We start from the raw sequence: 15,786 nt of genomic DNA on the forward strand, positions 1-15,786 counted from the left end.
TTTGTATTATGAGTACGATCTTGTGTTTATTTGTCTATTTTTGATGGCCCTTCTGGGGGGAAAAAACAGCTAAACCAGCCTTAGCTGATTTTAACTGGTCATCCAGCCTGGTTTCAGCTGGTCAGCAGGCTTTAGAGGGGTTTTGGCCACTTCAGCTGGTCAGGCTGGTCCAGACTAGCTAGAACAACCAGCTAAAAACAGCCTGACCAGCCTAGCCAGGCTGGGAGACCAGCTAAAACCAGCTTCTTCCAGCTCAAACCAAGACCAGCAAACCAGTTTAGGCTGGTTTTAGCATTTTTTTTTTTTCTGCAGGGGAATCAGTTGTGTGTCGCTTTGGATAAAAGTGTCTGCTAAATCAATAAATGCAAATAAATGAAAATGTAAAAGTAAAAATGAAAGATAATTTTCTCATTCTCATGTCGTTCCAGAAAGGTTTTGAACAACATTATGATGAATGATTTTCATTTTATGAGTAAAGTACACTACCAGTCAAAAGATTTTGGACTGTAAGATTTTTAAATAAGCCTGTTCTGCTCACAAAAACAGTAAAATTTAGATATATTTTTACTATTTAAAATAACTGATTTATATTTGAATGTATTTTAAAATGCAATTTATTCTTGTGATTTCAAAGCTGAATTTTTAGCATGATTACTCCAGTCACACGATCCTTCAGAAATCATTCTAATATTCTGATTTGCTGCTCCAAAAAACATTTATTATTATTAAGTTGAAAACAGCTGAGTAATATTTTCAGGTTTATTGATGAAGTTAGTTCAGAGTATGTCTTTATCATCACTTTTGATCAATTTAAAGCATTCTTGCTAAATAAAAGTGTTCATTTCTATAATTTCCCCCCATAAAAAATTATACTGTCTCCAAGCTTTTGAATGGTATAGTGTATAATGTTACAAAAGCTTTTTATTTCAGATAAATGCTGATCTTTGGATCTTTCTATTCATCAAAGAATCCTAAAAATGCACTCAACTGTACTCAACTAAATATTGATAACAATAATAAAAAAAAAAAAGATTCTTGAACAGCAAATCACAGGAATAAATAACATTTAAAAATATATTCAAATAGAACACTTTTTTAAATAGTGCAAATATTTCACAATATTAATGATTTTGGATCAAAATAAATGCAGGCTTGGTGAGCAGAGACGTCTTAAAAAAACATTTGACTGGTGTACCTTTAACAAAAGCTACCCTTTACTAAGCGGGTGAACGCGACTTTTGCTCGCCAAACTTTTCCCTGACAGATTGTAGTGTAACTTTTATGGTTATTGAAACATTTGAAAACACAAATGAAACATATGATACAAAACTATGATACACAGAAAACGTGTGTTGTTGTTGCGTAGCTAATGCTAGCAGGAGTGATCCGTCGTGTTTGTTTTTTTCCATTTTTAAATCGCTTTTCATAAATGTCAGTCTTGTACATGTAAACGAGTCGATGTAAATTAATATGCCGCCACACGGTGGAGCCTGAGTTCAGGTACATTGTTATTCAAATAATTTCCAATGTTTGCGTGTAAATAATATAGACACACATCAGTGTAATGGAAAGTGTTCGCTTCAGAACTGTTGTTACATTTAACGTTAGTTCTTATGGTTTTGTATCTTCACTGCTTTTCCTCGGTTCTGCTAAATCCGCAACCCCGAGAGCCACCACCAAATTAAACCTTAACTTTGCCTTACTAAATTCACTCTAGCTTCTCAAAGCAAACAGGCGTAACGTTATATATATATTAATTCTAAGCATCCAAAGAAAATAATAGTAAAACATATGTTTAATGTTTAATATAAAAGGAAAAAGTTTCCTGAGGTTCCTGTAACTATAGACTACAGGCATGGTCCCTCCTCTCATTCAGCGCTTCTCATCTCTCCGACTGACACTTCCTTCTCTGATGGTCAATGTTTCTGCTCTTGATGATGAAGTTAATCTATTAGGTCGATGACTTCTGTGCAACAGTAATTGACAACATTTACCAGCATGTTGAAGGTGGTTGTTGAATCCGCCAAAGGGATTCCTAAAAAAACTCTTGGAAGTCCAGATCCTATAACAGCAATCATCTTTAAAGGTAGGCTAAGTCGTTATTTTTTTTTTTATTATTATTAATTTGCTATTTATTTGCATTTATCGTGTTAAATGGTGTGTTAAAGACCTAATTAAACAATTCAAAAAGTTAACGGAGTTGAACTAAAAGTTAAGCTCTCGATGCCTTTTTAAATATGTACTACGTTTTCTAAAACAACGTAACATTTTAAAGTAAGTTTTGGTCTCATACATTTGGGACATGTTTGCTTACATGGAAAAGAACAGCAAATTTCCATATAAGGGATTGGAATGACCCATGATTAGGGAAACACGTCCCTCCCCTACACTGTAGAAAGTAAAAATGTGCAATTGTTGTTATATAGTTTAACAGTTTACTCATTTCAACTTTTAGGTGAAAAAAAGAAAACAAAAGCCATTGATAAGGAATTAAATCCTGTGTGGAATGAGGTCAGTACAAGCCATAGTGTTTTATTTTTTGCTGGACACTAAAATTATGTCATTGTTAAATGCGAATAACCAAGACCTGGTTTTGCCATTTCAGATCATTGAGTTTGATTTGAAAGGCACCCCGTTGGATTCCTCATCATTCATTGATGTGGTTGTGAAAGACTATGAAACCATTGGAAAAGACAAGTATGTTTGCATCCGCCACTGTTTTTATTCTCACAAGTCATAATATGGCAAGCATTCTCAAAGGAAAGACATTTCTTTACATTCCTGCTGGTGAAGGAGGTGTAGGTGGGTGTTTGCTGAGTGGGTGGGATGGGTTTCCCTGCAATCTTGCATGCTATTTACTGTATACACAAACGGCTGAAGCTGAAATCACTGCAGTGTAAACGATAAACCTAAGTAAGTCTTGTAGTTTTGTGAAAGCTCTGTTAGGAGCTGCAATGTTATTGAAGTGCAGAGTTAGACATGAAAGCCTTTAAAATCTCACTGCCACACCCAACCACCTTGTCTAAACTTGTAGGTTATGCTGGCAAAAGACACTAGACAGTCCAAAGTAGCACCTTAGATGAGCTTCCTATGTTTCTGAGTCCTATGCTGCAGTCCAACCTAGCTGGGTCTTAAACTACTGAGCATTTGGTTTGGATCAGAAGGCATTTTTTTTCTTCCATGTGGCAAGTTTTACTGTGCAAAGTCTTCCATGGTAATGAACTTTCCATGAGTCACGCAGATGACTTCTCCATAGCAATTTTTTTTTCTTTTTTAGTTTGCAGACTCTCATTCACATTTGCTCATACTTGCTGTAGTTTGTGTTCTTTGTTGCCACAGGCTAGAGAGTAACATAGCAACAAATGTGAAAAAAGGTTAACTTGTGAAAACTTGTTTGATTTCAGTGTTGACAGACAACTTGAATCACTAATCTATAAACAGGCATTTAAGAATGATGAAATCTTTAAATCCTTAAATTTGCAATTTGACCTTATTTGGGAATTTTTGTAGAGCAAATTCAGAAAGTATTAAATTTGACATTTTAAGCATAGTTTATGACTCATACGTGTATCATGTACACTTTTTTTTCCCTTTTATATCTTTTGGATGTGTTTTTTAAGCCTATGTTAAGTCCGTCTCTGAACACCACAGTGACTGGGTGACAAAGGAAATGCCAGCAGATATTTTTAGCATGAAAATAAATAAATCGCTGGTATGTCATTTAAAGATTGTATTCACAAAGAGGGTTTAAACATTCCTAAATCACGTTCCAAAACAGACAATCTCATGCCGGCAGCCCTCTGAAGTATATATTTTTTAAATGCAATAAGCCAGTCATCAAAAACAGGGTTATCAGGACCGTAACACAAAGTAGTATGATTTATTTTGTGATTATGACATGACTGTACAATTTCCAAGTGTTTCACAACAGGCAGGTTAATCTCCATATGATGTTGAGTCCTTTCCACATGGTGAATGTATCAGCTGTGATGATGCTGAGCAAACAGAATGTGCTGTTACTGTTACCAATGTGTCGATTGTGATGTAAATTGCTTATATTACACTCTTACACATTTCGCATTGTGTGAAGTTGTAGACAAGCTGTACATAAAGTTAGGCAGGACAAAAGAGTTGTGTTCTCAGACGTCCCCCCTCTCAAGTTGCTTTTTTTGTCCCCTCTGCCTGGCACATAAATCTCTGGCCTGGTGTAATTGCTTCCAGCTGTTTTTCCCTCTTCTTCCTTCTCAGTGCTTCCTAACGTTGTATATAAGCTTTTGGATCTGCTGTATAGTAACCAGGATTTAAAGGGGACGTATCATGGAAAACAAAACTGCCCTCTTACAACAAACAGCAAGGGTATACATCACCGTTCGAAAGTGGGGGGGTCAAAAAAAAAAATATTTAGAAAAAAATTAATTATTTTATTTAACAAGAATGCAAAGTGATAGTAAAGACATTTATACAATTCAAATAAATTATATTTTTTGTACTTTGATTTATCAAACAATTGAATTAAAAATCTAAAAAACATTACACAAAAATATTAAGCAGCACAACCTTATTTCAAAATTGATAGTACTACAGTGCACAAATATTGTAATAATTTTTTGTATTGTAATTATGAGCAAAAGCAGCTTGTTTATCCTTTTGAACTTTCATTCGAAAAATTCACAAAGTTCTAACCTTTCATTGAAGTAAAACAATGGAAAGTGGGAGGAAAATCTCTTTATAAAAAAAGTTTTCCTCTAGTTCACATTAGCCACAATTATTTGCACATCTAGAAATTCTTATAAGTAAAATTTCTCTATATTCCCATTTATATTTACATTTACAAGCACACCAGGGTGACTAGGAGCATAATATTGTCCAGCTATGACTTCCTGTCACACAGGATTATAAATATGAGGAACACAAAGGCCAAATTCTCTTAACTGTCCATCACAAGGAGTAAAACAAAAGAATATAGTTCTGATCTGCGGAACAAGATTGCTGAGCTTCACAAAATAGAAAGTGGCTGTAAGAAAAGAGCTAATGCATTGAAAATCCCCATTCCTACCATCAGGGTAATAATTAATACATTTCAATCAACAGAAAATGTTACAAATCTGCCTGGAAGAGGCTATGTGTCTGTCGTCCTAATGCATGGTAAGGAGGGAAGTTTGAGTGGCCAAAGACTCTTCAAGGATCACAGTTGGAGAACTGCAGAGATTAGTTGAGTCTTAGGGTCAGAAAGCCTAAAAAAAGTCAATAGTCCCTACATCACCACATGATGTTTAGGAGGGTTTCAAGAAAAATCCTGTGTGCTCATCCGAGCACAAATTAATTTTTGTACTGATTTTAATGTTTGTTTTGTATTATTGTTGTCCTGATGGAAGATCCAACCGTGACCCATTATAAGATTTCCAACAGAGGCAGCCAGGTTTAGATTTTTTTGTCTGTTGTTATTTGATAGAAACCATGATGCCATGTATCTAACTAAGATGTCCAGAATCTCTGGCAGAAAAATAGGCCCACAACATTAAAGATCCAGCAGTGTTATTTAACTGTGGGCGCGGGGTACTTTTTTTATCTTTGTTTGCACCAAACTCATCTTGAGTGTTTGCTGCCAAAAGGCTCTTCTTTTTAGTTTCATCTGACCAAGTCAGTCCTGGTTGAAGTTCCAGTAGTGTCAGACAAATGGGACATTGAGGACAAAATAAAGCTTTTGCCATGGCCGTCCTAGTTCCTTGACCTGAACCCTGTAGAAAATCAGTGGAGTGAACTGAAGAGAAGAAGCACCAACATGGAGCTAGGCATCTGAAGGATCTGGAGTTATTCTGTATGAAATAATGGTCTCTGATCTCTTGCCAGGTGTTTCCAAACTCACCAGGCATTTTAGGACAGTCTCAGAGCTGTTATCTTGGGTGCTAATAATTGTGGCCAACGTAAACTAGAGAAAAACATTTATTTCATAATGAGAATTTCCCCCACTTTCCACTTTAGTGAGCTTTTTGAATGAAAGATCAAAATGATAAACAATGCAGATGTATTTCCAAGGGTGCCAATATTTGTGGAGGGCACTGTATGTTTCTTGAACACCAAATAAACATATTGGAATGATTTCTGAGGGATCATGTGACAATGACTAAAATTACTGAGTAATAGCTGCTGAATATCAGCTTTGACATCATAGAAGTTTTAAACTCTAATATTATTTAACACTACTATTGTTTTACTGCATTTTTGATCAAATAAATGCAGCCTTTGTGAGCTTAAGAGACTTTTTTCAAAAGCAGTAAAACATCTTATCGACCCAAACTTTTCAACTTTTTTGTATTGTTCAGTATATTTGTAGATAAAATAAGACCAAAATGTTCACTGTACAATACAATAAAAGGATGCGGTTTTATCTTTGGCATCCGTATTTTCTTTATGTCGAAATCTGGTGGTTGAATGACTATTGAATGACTAATCTATATACATGCATATATAAATGATGAACATTTTTAATGCTTTTGAAAAAAAGTCTCTTATGCTCACCAAGGCTGCATTTATTTGATCAAAAATACAGTAAAAACAGTAGTAGTATTAAATAATATTACAATTTAAAACTTCTCTGATGGATTTTCAGCAGCTATTACTCAGTCATTTTATTCAGTGTCACATGATCCCTCAGAAATAATTCTAATATGTTTATTTTGAAATAAGGTTGTGCTGCTTAATATTTTTGTGGAATGCTTTTTTAAAATGAATTCAATTCAATTATGTGATAAATTAAAGTACAAAAATAGCTTTTATTTGAAATGTATAACTGTCTTTACTATCACTTTGTGTTCTTGATAAATAAAAGTATTAGTTTCTTTCAAAATGACATATTTTTGACCCTCCCACTTCCGACCTGTGATGTATACCTTTGCTGTTTGTTGTGATAGGGTGATAAATACAATCTCGCAATCTTCAAATGACATACCAGCACTTTTTATTTTTTATTTATTTATTTATTTTTATCCCCAAAATATCTGCTGACATTTCCTTTGTCACACAGTAACTGAAGTCTTCTGAGATGCACAACCAAAACACATAAAAGAAAAAAAAAGAAACTTTACATGATTTACTTATGAGTTATAAACAATGCTTAAAATATGTCACATTTAAAACTTCCTGAATTTGCTCTACAAAAATTCCCAAATAAGGGCAAATTGTGAGTTTAAGGAGATTTCATCATTCTTAAATGCCTGTACATAGATTAGTGATTCAAGTCTGTCAACACTGAAAACTCAAACAAGTTTTTAACCACCAGATTTCGACATGGGGACATTCAATTTGACCCCAAACTTTTTAACTTTTGCCATTGTTCAGTATATTTGTAGATAAAAGAAGTTCAAATGTTCATTGTACAATATAATACAAGGATGCTGTTTTAACTTTGACATCCGTATGTCGAAATCTGGTGGTTGAGCCCACCCAAGCTAAGTCCTGTTGCTGTGTCACCCTGATTCATCGTCCATTGCAAAACTACAAATGGCCTTTTTCAGGTGTCTTCATAAGCTCTTAGTCAGAGAGTTCTTGACTGGACTTGTCCTGGCTGAGAAAAGCAGAAGTGAAACAGAATAACCAAATGTCCTAGCCTTGTTTGTCACCCTATTTTTAATTTGAAGTAGTAGTGAACCAACATCAGAGAAGGTTTTAATATTTTCAGCAGAGAAGTTTTCAGCTTGTGATTATTTACTCTGTATACAACAGTACAAACAAAAGGCAATTTGCCTAAAAAGTGAAGTTTGCTTCCCTGTTTAGTATTGTTTTCTTCTGCTTTCCAGATTTATTGGTTCTGCAAAGATCTCTCTTAAAGAATTGGCTGCTGGTCAGACCAGATCTCTTCCTTCCAAGAACATTCCTCTCATTAATGAGAAGAAACAGGAAATTGGGGTAAATATTTTTTGTACAGTATGGACTACAGCAAAAATAATGATGCTGATTTACCTAGCATAACTGTATTTCTCTGCATCTACTATTTTAGGCAACTATCAATTTAACGATTGGTTATGATCCTCCTCCAAGTGCTGTCCCGAACCCAAATGATCAAAACATGGGAGATGCCCAGACTGGAGAAACTGCAGGTTTTTTTTTTTTTTCTTTACATCTTACTATCCTACATAAACTATTGTTCTTTTTTTTTAACTGGTTTAACCAGGTTAGACTGCCCTACAGATCTGCAGGAAGATTTTAGGCATTTGTGTTTACATGCAGTATGGAAATGATTGATGCAAATGAGAGCAAGAACATGGAACACTCACAAACAAAAAAAGACACTCTACCAGAGCCTGCCACATTGTCTCTGTGTGCCTAACCATAATGTAGATTCATATTGTAACTAAGCTGGAAAACTAGGACATTCAGAAATCAATACAATATTGCAGTCAAACGTACTGTTTCAACACATTAACATGTAACCTCCCACATTTACAAATCATCACCTACTTATACAGTATTTGGCAAGGCTTTGCTTTGTGAAGTCAACGTAAGTCATTTGCATCTTGAAGTCTTAAAGGTACAGTAGCAAATACTGGGGTCACTGGGCCAGTACCTTGTTTAACCCCTAAAGGGTTCATATTAGTACCTTTAATGTATGTTTTCAATACTTGAAAGTTACATCTTTATTTCTGACCCTGGACCAGAAAATCAGTCATGAGTAGCACAGGTATGTTTGTAGCAATAGCCAACAATACATTGTATGGGTCAGACTTAGCGATTTTCCTTTTATGCCAAAAATCATTAGGAAATTAAGTAAAAATCATGTTCCATGAAGATATTTTGTAAATTTCCTACCATAAATATATCAAAACTTAATTTTTGAATAGTAATATGCATTGCTAAGAACTTCATTTTGACCATTTTATAGGCAGTTTTCTCAATATTTAGATTTTTTGGACTCTGAGATTCAAGATTTTCAAATAGTTGTATCTCAGCCAAATATTGTCCTGTTGTCCTAACAAACCACACATCAATGGAAACTTTATTTATGCAGCTTTTAGATTATGTAAAAAAAAAAATCTAAAAATTGACTCTTATGACTCTTATGTATATATGTATATAACTGTTGGCTTTGCTTCTAGTTGGTGAAGAGGAGAAAGGTGTTGATAGTGATGAAGATGCAGTTGATGGGGCTGAGCCAGGGACACCTGGAGTTTCTCCCTCTGGACAGCCAAAAAAGATGGTCCGTACAACTCGGAAGCGACAAAGAACTTTAGCCAACAAGCCCCAAGATTTCCAGGTATGTATTCCTCTTTCTAAACATCCTATCTGAGAAGTTATGTTAGCTTTCGGCATTAATCTGCTAACACTGTTGTTTTTACTTAGATTCGTATTCGAGTAATTGAGGGTCGACAGTTACCCGGCAATAACATAAAGCCAGTCGTCAAAGTAAGTGTGTGCCGACAGACACACAGAACAAGGATCCGAAGAGGAAACAATCCATTCTTTGATGAGGTATTTTGGTTTTTTAGTGTGCCCATCAGACTTTGTTGACAAAGAAAGCTTAAAAGGATAGTTCACCCAAAAATGAAAATTCTGCCATTAATCACTCACCCTTGTTCATCTTCAGAAAACAAATTAAGATATTTTTGATGAAATCTGAGAGCTTTCTGACCCTCCATAGATGGCAATTCAAGGCTTAGAAAGGTAGTAAGAACATTGTTAAAATGTCCATGTGACATCAGAGCTTCCACCATAAATTTATGAAGCTACAAGAATGCTTTTTGTGTGCAAAGAAAACAAAAATAACAAACTCTTGCGAATAAAATCTCTCATGAGCATGTCAAAGACTGACATGGAAGAGAAGAAATTGTTGAATAAAGTTGTTATTTTTGTTTTCTTGTTTTAAAAGTATTCTCATATAGCTTCAGAAAACGGGTTGAACCACTGATGTCACATGGACTCTTTTAATGATGTCCTTACTGCCTTTCTGGGCCTTGAACATGGTAGTTGTGTTGCTGTCTATGCAGGGTCAGAAAGGTCAGATTTCATCAAAAATATCTTGATTTGTGTTGAGAAGATGAACGAAGGTCTTATGGGTTGGGAACGACATGAGGGTGAGTAATTAATGACAGAATTTTCATTTTTGGTGAACTATCCCTTTAATGTCTTATTTTGGGTCAAAAAATCTTTTTTCCTACAGACAAGCCTTTCTTTCTTTGGTCTGCTTCTGCTTCACTCTGCATTGTACCTGTTTTGGCTAAAAACCTGCTGGCCCACTTCCTTCTTTTTGCCCTGATATTTCTGTCACTCTTGCCTCAGTGAGTCTACAATCTCTTAATTTCACATACATGTTCGATTGAGGCTACTTTTAATTTCTGTTAGCATTTCATGGCCTGTGAGAGTCCTTGTGCTTAATTTAGATGATGTTTCTACAGATTTTCTTCTACAATGTCAACATGCTGCCTTCTGAGCTTTTTGATGAGAGCATCATGATCCGGGTAAGATGGGTCTTGAGATGATCCTGGCACAATACTAGATTCACAAGTAGAACATGTTCCTTGATAAGCATTCTGTCAACCAGATATTAAAATCTGAAAACACTGATTGGATCCAGGAGCATGTCCTACTTGTGCAAATCATGTTACGTAAATATACATATTTTAATATAGTTATATATTTGCTGTTAAGAGAGTTTGTATTTTCATCTCTAGTTCATATTATGGTTGTAGCTTTTTATTGTCTGTCTTATAATAGATATATTTCTCTCTTAAATCTAGGTGTATAATGCCTACTCCCTCAGAGCAGACAGTCTTATGGGGGAGTTTAAGGTATGCTTTCGTATAATCCATGTAATCCCAATGTCATCATCCCAAAGTTTATCTTAACATTGAATTGTTTTGATGTTGATTATCTGTTCTTAAGCATTCTATCAAACCTTGTTTTAACAGCTGGATGTTGGCTATGTCTATGATGAACCTGGTATGTGAATAATTTGGCTGTTGGATTCTGAACTGTTAAATTATGCAACACAATGAAAATTGTGTAACGGTTAAACATTTAATACTTTCTCACGCCAGGACATACTCATTATTAGTGACCTTTTTTCTTGATAATCTGTGGTGTGTCTGGCAGGACATGCAATCATGAGGAAGTGGTTGCTTCTAAGTGACCCTGATGACTCAATCTCTGGGGCCAGAGGTTACCTGAAAGTCAGCATGTTCATAGTAGGCACCGGAGACGAGGCACCGGTAAGCTCCCAAGTACAGGTTCGAGTCCTGACTTGCCCTGACAGGTCCTTGGCCAATCAAGGTCCCCTCTTTCTCTTTCCCATTGTTTCCTGACTATGCTGTCTAAGTTGTAAAAAGGCTGGAAATATAATAATTAGTTTTAAATGTTCACTTCCTGAATTTGAATTAAAATGGGGAACAAAATGGATTGTGCAAATATGGAGATTTAGCATTTCATTATTTCACTTTCAACATGAATTAACTAAAAACGTTAAAAAAACATTATTTCATCATGAATTACCCAAAAACATGTATATAAAAAAAAAGCATTTGCATTTGGGGTAAATGCAGCCTTGGTCATTTATTTTAAAAGTAATTGTATAAATATAGTTTTTTTATATATAAATTATTAGTTTTCTATTAATAATACATAAAAATAATACAAATAAAAGAATTAAAATATTTAATGTTATACTGGGTTGTCCAAAAAGACAATTTTGGTCAGTCAGTTTGGTCTTGACTGATGTGTGATATCTGTGATTAACTTGTTGGTCAGGTGGAAAAGCGAGAAGACAATGAGGAACAGGATGACATTGAAAGTAACTTGCTGCTGCCAGCTGGAGTCGCTTTACGATGGGCTACGCTGAGTCTGAAAATCTACCGTGCTGAAGACATGCCACAAAGTAAGCATGACAGCAACACACAGCTGCAATTCTATATACTTCCATTTCTATTTCCATAGTCAGTAATAGGGCTGCTCGATTATGGCAAAAAATCATAATCACGATTATTTAACACAATTATGACTGGGTCCCAAACTTTATATTAGTGATTAATTTAAAGATAGCAATGCAACAGAAAAAAGATACAAATAAAAAAAAAAACGGTTATTTTTTTGGGGAAAAAAAATACTGAATACTTTTATGTAAGTCTAAGTAGTCTAACAGCCTACTACAAAAAAAATTGAATGTAACTATTTGAATGTAAAATAAAACAGTGTCTTCATTGTAAGAATTAAACATACTTTGTTTCTTATTAAAACAAAAAAAGTCCCTCATTCAAGAGCAGTGAGTGATTTTTCTCTTTGTATTTTTACATTTTATTAATATTAAGCAGAGACGGCAGAAGGAATATTATTTGTTGCCACTTTAAGAGCCACACAGATCCAATATAGTTACTATATGGTATTTTCATTCTCAACTGTTTATGATAATTTATTATTTGACCGTTTAGGCGCGCAACAATACATGTCTCTGAGCGCATACACAGAACAGCGCAAGTTCTCTTTCTCGCTTTTAAAACACAACATCAAAGAAACATTAATAAATCAAGCATGTCTCGTTTTTTTAAGAAATTCACGTTACATGATTTTGCTGATTTACATGTGAAATTACACTTTTATGGATTAGCGAAAGCGCACCTCCGGAAAAAGGGCGGAATGGGGCGCAATAATCATTTCATCTCGATTACTGTATTTTCATGATCGTTTGAAGCTGAAATCGAAACTGAATTTCGAATAATTGCACAGCCCTAGTCAGTAACATGTATCTGTTGTCACTTTTGTCATTTTCAGTGGACGATGCATTTGCCCAGACAGTAAAGAACATATTTGGTGGAACAGATGAAAAGAAAAATTTGGTGGATCCTTTTCTAGAAGTCAGTTTTGCTGGCAAAAAGGTAAAAATGAAAAAGATGTTTATTGTTAAAGAATAGGACTGATTGGTTAAAGAATTGAGATGGCGTGCTTCATTTTTTTTTTTTTTTAGGTGTGTACCAAGATCGTAGAGAAGAACGCCAATCCAGAGTGGAATCAGCTGATTCACCTGCAGGTTAAGGTAGGAAGGGTACTAACCTGGAAACTAGGTTAACAGGTTAATAAAACTGAATACATATCAAAATCATTCGATCAAAAAGTAACAATTTCCATGTCAAATGCCTAGAATGGTTTTTAAAACAGTGGTTGTTGAAGTCTAACATGCAAAGTAAGTAAATAACATAATATTTCTTCAATCTTTCCTTTTAGTTCCCATCTATGTGTGAACGCATCAAACTTACTGTATTTGACTGGTAAGTTTTTCTATGACTGATCATTTTACACACTACCATTCAAAGGTTCGGGTCTGTAAGATTTGTTAATGTTTTGAAATAAGTTTCTTATGCTCACCTAGGCTACCTGTACATTTATTTGATCAAAAATGACAGTTTTCTATGATGGCAAGGCTGAATTTTCAGCAGTCATTAGCCTACTCTATTCTTCAGTGTCACATGATCCTTTAGAAATTATTCTAATATGCTGATTTGGTGCTTGACTCTTGCTTTTTACAGGGATCGGCTGTCAAGGAATGATGTCATTGGGACCACCTACCTTAATCTGACGAAAATAGCATCATCTGGGGGGGAAATTGAGGGTAGGGTTCTGTGTTTGTGTCTCATGAGGTGCAGGTTTGCAGTAATTTAGATTTTACTGTAGAAAATTAATGTAATTTTAAAATTAATATAAAATAATTTAATTTGTCCTTCACAATACAATCTTATTTTTAAAATAGGACTTGCGTAACAGAACTTTCAGATAAAGGTTTACTGTCAAACAGTATGTATCCTGTCTAAAACTCGATTTCTTCACTAGAATCACCCTCAGAAAATGGAATGCCTCCTTCCTTTAATGGTATTGTGAATCTTATTAAATCTCGATTTTATTTTAGATTTTATTTTAGTTTAGTTTACACTACCAGTCTTTGGACAGTAAGATTTTTAATGTTTTTTTAAAGAAGATTTATTTAATCCAAAGTATTAATATAGTAATATTTTTACTAAATAAAATAACTGTTTTCTATTTATATAAATTTTAAAATGAAATTTATTCCTGTGATTTCAAAGCTGAATTTTTAGCATCATTACTCCAGTCACATGATCCTTCAGAAATCATTCTACTATTCTGATTTGCAGCTCAAAAAACATGTATTATTATTATTAATATGTTGAAAACAGCTGAGTAGAATTTTTTTCAGGTTTCTTTGATGAATAGAAAGTTCAGAAGAACAGCATTTATCTGAAATAGAAATCTTTTGTAACATTATAAATGTCTTTATCAACACTTTTGATCAATTTTAAAGTATCCTTGCTAAATAAAAATATATATATTATATATATATATATATATATATTAGATAAATGCTGATCTTTGGATCTTTTTATTTATCAAAAAATTCCTGATGTATACATGTTTTTCTAATATAATGGAATATCAATATTTTTATGGTTTTTAAGTTTCCGTTTTAGTGTTAATTTACTGTTCATCTCAAAGTATCTCTAACCGTTTTCTTTTTCAGTGGACACTACAGAATCCGAGGTTGGATTTCTTCCAGCTTTTGGGCCTTGTTATATTAACCTTTATGGAAGTCCAAGAGAATTTACTGGCCTACCTGACCCATATGAGGATCTGAATTGCGGCAAGGTAAGTGTTGTAAAGAAAAATGCTGAGAGCCACAATATAAAACATAATAAATACTGGCCAACCCCAGCACTTGACTTTGAAGATAATATTGTCATGCACTGTTTGCTTTGCATGAAAATTGAATAAACAATACATACAGCCATTTTACATTCACACCGTCAGTTGTTTGTTGCACAATCCGTGGCAGTTGTCAGAGCTGTTAAACTCAGGCTGTGTGTTTCAGGGTGAAGGGGTGGCATATCGGGGAAGGGTTCTGATCGAGCTTTCCACTCAACTGGATGACAAAAGTGACAAGAAAGTGGAAGACATTCCAAACGATGACATTTTGGTGGCACAGGTAACAGCAAGAATTTCTCACACCATTGCTTCATGGAATAAACATTCATCTAATTTCATATATACGCTATATTGCCAAAAGTATTGAGACACCCCGTTCTAATGAAAAGGTTTTACTACTGTAGACATTTCCATGGGTACAAATTTTAATGTTTAAGCATATAATGATATTCTAGGGGATTGTGTTCTTCTAATTTGATAGCAACAGCTTTGACAGGACCATTTTCTATTCTAACATGACAATTCCTCTGTATATAAGGCAAGATTCAAAAAGAAATTATTGATTCAGTTAGTGTGGAAGAACTTGACTGGTCTGCAGAAAGCAAAAAATCCTAATCTGAGCTGAACATCTCTGGAATGACTTTAAATGCAGACTTTGAGCCAAAAACTCATCAGCAAACACAAATGACTTGTAACTATGGGTACAGTCATTTTGACACTCCATATAGTGTATATACAAGTCATTGGTGTTTGGTGATGAGTTTTTGGCTCAAGGTCTGCATTTAAAGTCACACCAGATGTGTTCAGCGGAGTTTAGGACTTTGCTTTCTGCAGACCAGTCTAGTTCTTCTACACTGACTGAATCATTTCTTTTTGAATCTTGCCTTATACACAAAGGCATTGTCATGTTAGAATTGAAGAGGGTCCTGTCAAAACTGTTGCTGTGAAATTAGAAGCACACAATCCCCTAGAATATCATTATATGCTTAAACATTAAGATTTGTACTCATGGCAATTACAAAATTAGCCAAACCTGCTCATTAGAAGGGGGTGTGCCAATACTTTTGGCAATATAGTGTATATTTACATTGATCA

The 15,786-nt window shown here is 34.5% G+C and overlaps 1 protein-coding gene across 1 annotated transcript in view; it reads left to right on the plus strand.

Annotated features, from left to right (window-relative positions):
- The first annotated feature begins 1,907 nt into the window (after positions 1–1,907).
- The window catches only part of myofl (myoferlin like), a 33,238-nt gene continuing 19,359 nt past the window's right edge, over positions 1,908–15,786 (plus strand). The window contains exons 1-19 of the mRNA XM_073833908.1: positions 1,908–2,086; positions 2,456–2,511; positions 2,606–2,697; positions 7,797–7,905; positions 7,997–8,096; positions 9,093–9,250; positions 9,337–9,465; positions 10,389–10,451; positions 10,731–10,781; positions 10,902–10,932; positions 11,086–11,201; positions 11,737–11,863; positions 12,754–12,857; positions 12,947–13,015; positions 13,204–13,247; positions 13,506–13,588; positions 13,807–13,845; positions 14,510–14,634; positions 14,858–14,971. Coding sequence (XP_073690009.1) covers positions 1,999–2,086; positions 2,456–2,511; positions 2,606–2,697; positions 7,797–7,905; positions 7,997–8,096; positions 9,093–9,250; positions 9,337–9,465; positions 10,389–10,451; positions 10,731–10,781; positions 10,902–10,932; positions 11,086–11,201; positions 11,737–11,863; positions 12,754–12,857; positions 12,947–13,015; positions 13,204–13,247; positions 13,506–13,588; positions 13,807–13,845; positions 14,510–14,634; positions 14,858–14,971 — 1,698 coding nt within the window. The 5' untranslated portion in view covers positions 1,908–1,998. The remainder of the gene's footprint in view (positions 2,087–2,455; positions 2,512–2,605; positions 2,698–7,796; positions 7,906–7,996; positions 8,097–9,092; positions 9,251–9,336; positions 9,466–10,388; positions 10,452–10,730; positions 10,782–10,901; positions 10,933–11,085; positions 11,202–11,736; positions 11,864–12,753; positions 12,858–12,946; positions 13,016–13,203; positions 13,248–13,505; positions 13,589–13,806; positions 13,846–14,509; positions 14,635–14,857; positions 14,972–15,786) is intronic.

This window comes from Garra rufa, chromosome 2 (assembly GCF_049309525.1).
Source record: "Garra rufa chromosome 2, GarRuf1.0, whole genome shotgun sequence".
Taxonomy (NCBI): Eukaryota; Metazoa; Chordata; class Actinopteri; order Cypriniformes; family Cyprinidae; genus Garra; species Garra rufa.